This window comes from Limulus polyphemus, unplaced genomic scaffold (genome assembly GCF_000517525.1).
Source record: "Limulus polyphemus unplaced genomic scaffold, Limulus_polyphemus-2.1.2 Scaffold341, whole genome shotgun sequence".
Taxonomy (NCBI): Eukaryota; Metazoa; Arthropoda; class Merostomata; order Xiphosura; family Limulidae; genus Limulus; species Limulus polyphemus.
Window position 1 is genome coordinate 610,676 of NW_013665951.1, and position 3,780 is coordinate 614,455.

General features: G+C 33.0%; 1 protein-coding gene across 5 annotated transcripts in view; it reads left to right on the plus strand.

Annotated features, from left to right (window-relative positions):
- The window catches only part of LOC106457524 (aromatic-L-amino-acid decarboxylase-like), a 35,585-nt gene extending 33,799 nt beyond the window's left edge, over positions 1–1,786 (plus strand). For all 5 annotated transcript variants that reach the window (XM_022383492.1, XM_013916953.2, XM_022383491.1 and 2 more), the window contains 2 exons: positions 538–639; positions 1,493–1,786. In XM_022383492.1, the coding sequence (XP_022239200.1) occupies positions 538–639; positions 1,493–1,693 (303 nt within the window). In that variant the 3' untranslated portion in view covers positions 1,694–1,786. The remainder of the gene's footprint in view (positions 1–537; positions 640–1,492) is intronic.
- Positions 1,787–3,780: the final 1,994 nt, after the last annotated feature.

Sequence of the window (3,780 nt, forward strand, 5' to 3'; positions counted from 1 at the left end):
AAACTATATTTCTAAACTGTATTTCTTGTGCGGCCCAGTACCAATTGGTCTACGGACTAGTACAGAGCTTATAAAAATTGACGTCTTTTTAATCCATGCATTGTTAGTACAAAGGGTCGCTATCTATTAACGAATTTATTAAATTCTTACTAATTATTGCTGTAGTAATTAAACTCTCTTTTTTAACTCCTTTCCTCTAAAAGTATCAAACATAACATTTTTGTTGACTTTCAGCATAGTCTGTATATCAATTAATCTTATAGAAAATATTTTTTAGCCTGTACATGAATTCCTTGCATTACTTTCACAAATGACTTCTTTATCACATTGGCTTAGAAGTGCCATCTATTGAACATTTCTTAAAACACGTCGTATAATATGAGCACATATTATATTTTAATTGATTTGTGTGAATACGAAAATAAGATTACTTTTATGTAATTTATTTGATGATATGGACATTTTGTAGAATAATGTTCGATTAAAAGTTGAGTATGATATGGTTATGGTGTTGCCAGTTTAGGTTATCTTTTTCAGCACGTTGACTTAGCTCATGAATTCGAAGAACTAGTCAAAAAGGACCATCGATTTGAGGTCGTGTTTCCTGTGACTTTGGGTCTGGTTTGTTTCAGGGTAAAGGTAAGATTTATTTTCGTGGTCACTAAACTAAAAGTGAGGTTTTCAACTCGAACTTCATGGATAGAAATATTTAAATATTTGTGAAGAAACGAAAATAAAGCCTTTATTATTTGTTAAACTTAAAGCTACACAATAGTTTCTCTATGCTGCGACTTCCACGGGTATCGAAACTCGGTGTTTAGCGTTATAAGCCTTCAGACTTACCGCTTACATAAAGTGCTGACCCCTATTTCATTCGGATGTTTATTCGAAAAGAATTTATAGAAAAACAAAATGTTGTAGCTTTTGTTACGAAACTAAACATATAAACATTTTCATCGTCGTGTTCTAGAAACTGTTTGGAATTTTTTGTAAATTCATTTGCATCAGTATCTGTCTCAGTAACTAGTGGTTTCAAATATCCATCGTTTTCTTGGCCCTTGTTTATCGCCTATCATGAATGTAATGATATAACCTTGAACAAATTTGAAAAACACGATTCATCGTCAAGGAATATGATTTTTACTTGTGTTTATTTGGGCATCGGCCCCTAGTAGCACAGCGGTATGTCTGCGGACCTACGACGCTAGAAACCGGGTTTCGATACCCGTAGTGGGCAGAGCACCGATAGCCCATTGTGTAGCTTTGTGCATAACTTCAAACAAACAAACACACTTTGGGCATAGAATACAATTGTAAGAGCATCCACAATAGGTGCAAGGAAGACTTCGTTTCACAGACATTGAACAAAGGGAAAATATGAGGCACATTTAACTTAAATAGTACTCACTCTTTCATTATTATATACATAGTTTATTCATTTTTTTATACAGGGCCCAATATATATAGTTTATTCCTTTTTTTTTTATTACAGGGCCCAGACGCTCTCAACGGAGAAGTGTTACGTCTTATCAACGAACGAGGAAGGATAACTCTCACACCAACAATCTTTAAGGAGATGTATGTTATTCGATTTGCAGTCTGTTCAAAAGATACTAAAAGTGAAGATATACGTTATGCCTGGCGGGAAATCTGTTATGTTACCAGCCAAGTTCTAGCAACAAGAAACTTGTGAATAACGAAAATGATTATACCGATTTAGAGTAAACGTTGTCGTTGTTATTAAGTCATTTCTGATTATTAATAAATTTTTCGCATGAAAAAAGTCTCTACATTGATTTTTTTTTATTAAACTCTAGAAACATCAGAGGTTTTGTTGACTGACTGCACACTTTAAAATAGTGTCTTCTGTACGACATTAATAGATGATGTGAAGTAGCTTTTACTCGTCCTCTGGTGGGTCAGCGGTACGTTTTTGGACTTACAACACTAAAATCTGGGGGTTCGATTCTTCGCGGTGAGCCCCACAATGGCTCGTCGGTAAGTCTTAGGGCTCACACCGCTAAAAACAGGGGTTTGATACTCGTAGTGGGCACCACAGCACAGATAACTCATTGTGTAGTTTTGTGCTTACCAAGAAACAAATCTTCGCGGTTTACAGAGCACAGGTAGCATATTTTATGGCTTTGTGCTAAAACAAACTTAGACTCGGCTCTTAGTTAAAATATATTTTTCCTAAAGTAACAGTTTTAAGTTCAGGTTTAAACGACCTAAGTCTAGAAACATGAAAAGTCATTACTTGATGTGATAACAATATTGTTATCACTCGAAACATTCTCTTTTAAAAAATTAGTTATCTTAACAGTACTGGTTAAAAGGTTTAATAATGTTTTAAGCTATATTTTCAATGTCTCGATTTAGATGTTTGCTAGAGGGAGATAATTATGGTGATGATGCACTACGCCTAGAAAATTCACGATGATGTATTAATCTAGAAGCTTCGTGTAATAGGTAGAAAACAAGTACCATTGTAAATACGAGAAATGGTGACCAGTGAGTTAATTAGCTGATTATGAATGAGAAGTTAATGATTAAACAGTGCGTGTTTCTGGTCAATATCAGTAGTGAGTTAACACGTTTATTCAATTAATCGACCATTAACAAAGAATTTCTGTAAGTAAGCATTTGTAAGTTAGGCATTGATTCTATTAATCTCGGAATTTTTGTTACAACGTTGTTTGTGAACTTAGGCCAACAACTTGTATCAAAGTGAACATAGCGTGTAGCAACGTTATAGAAGAAATAAACTCATTCGTTATTGCTACGCGGACTGGACTTGCCATTATATTTACCAAATAACCCAACTATTTTATCCAGATTCTCCGTGTGAAGTTATAGATTCGTTTTCACGTGACTAATTTCTAGATGCCATAACAGACGAAGATATGAGAATAAGGTTCAAACAAAGTGTACATCTTTAAATGAAGCTCTCCAGTTGACAACTGACTTGAATCCATTAAAGTCGTATATAAAGAAGAACAAGAAGAAATTTATATAAAATTAAAAGAAGATCAAAAAGAAAATTATAGAAAAATTTAAAAAAGCAAGAAGAACGACACAGAAATTTAAAAGAAGATCAAGTTGGAAGAGAACAGAAAATTAAAAGAAGATCAAAAAGAAAGAGGCAAAAAACTAAAAAAAAAGATCAAAAAGAAGAATATACAAAATTATAGTAAGATCAAATAGAATAACATAAAATTAAAAGATCAAAATGGCAGAGAGAAGTTAGAAGAACAAGAAGTTTATAGAAAATTGAAATGAAGACCAAGAGTTAAGAGATGGTAATTTAATGGAGAAATTAAAAGAAAGAGTTATAACATTTAAAGAAGAATTAAGAAAACAAATCTGATTGAACACAAGATCCACAATGATATTGGAGACAGGGATTACAAAAAAATAGCAAGGAGTGCAGAAAGACATCACTGAAGTACAGAAAAACTGTAAATGACAAACTTGAAGAAGTACAAAAAAGATATCAATGACAGAACGAAATATTTGGAATAAGAATTGGTAAATCCTAAGATCAAGCCAGCTACACCTCTTTACACAACTATATTAGAGATGTTATTATATCCCATCACATGAAAGTAAAACTATGCCTTAATAGCGGAGGTTTTCGTATACGTTTTCACATAAATATTATGAAGTTTAATTATATGATCAACGACTTTTAAAATGAATTACTATAACGAATCACCCAAATGTTTTAGTAAACAGAAACGTCAGGTCACACAATACTACCAGTATAAAAACGGACTAGGA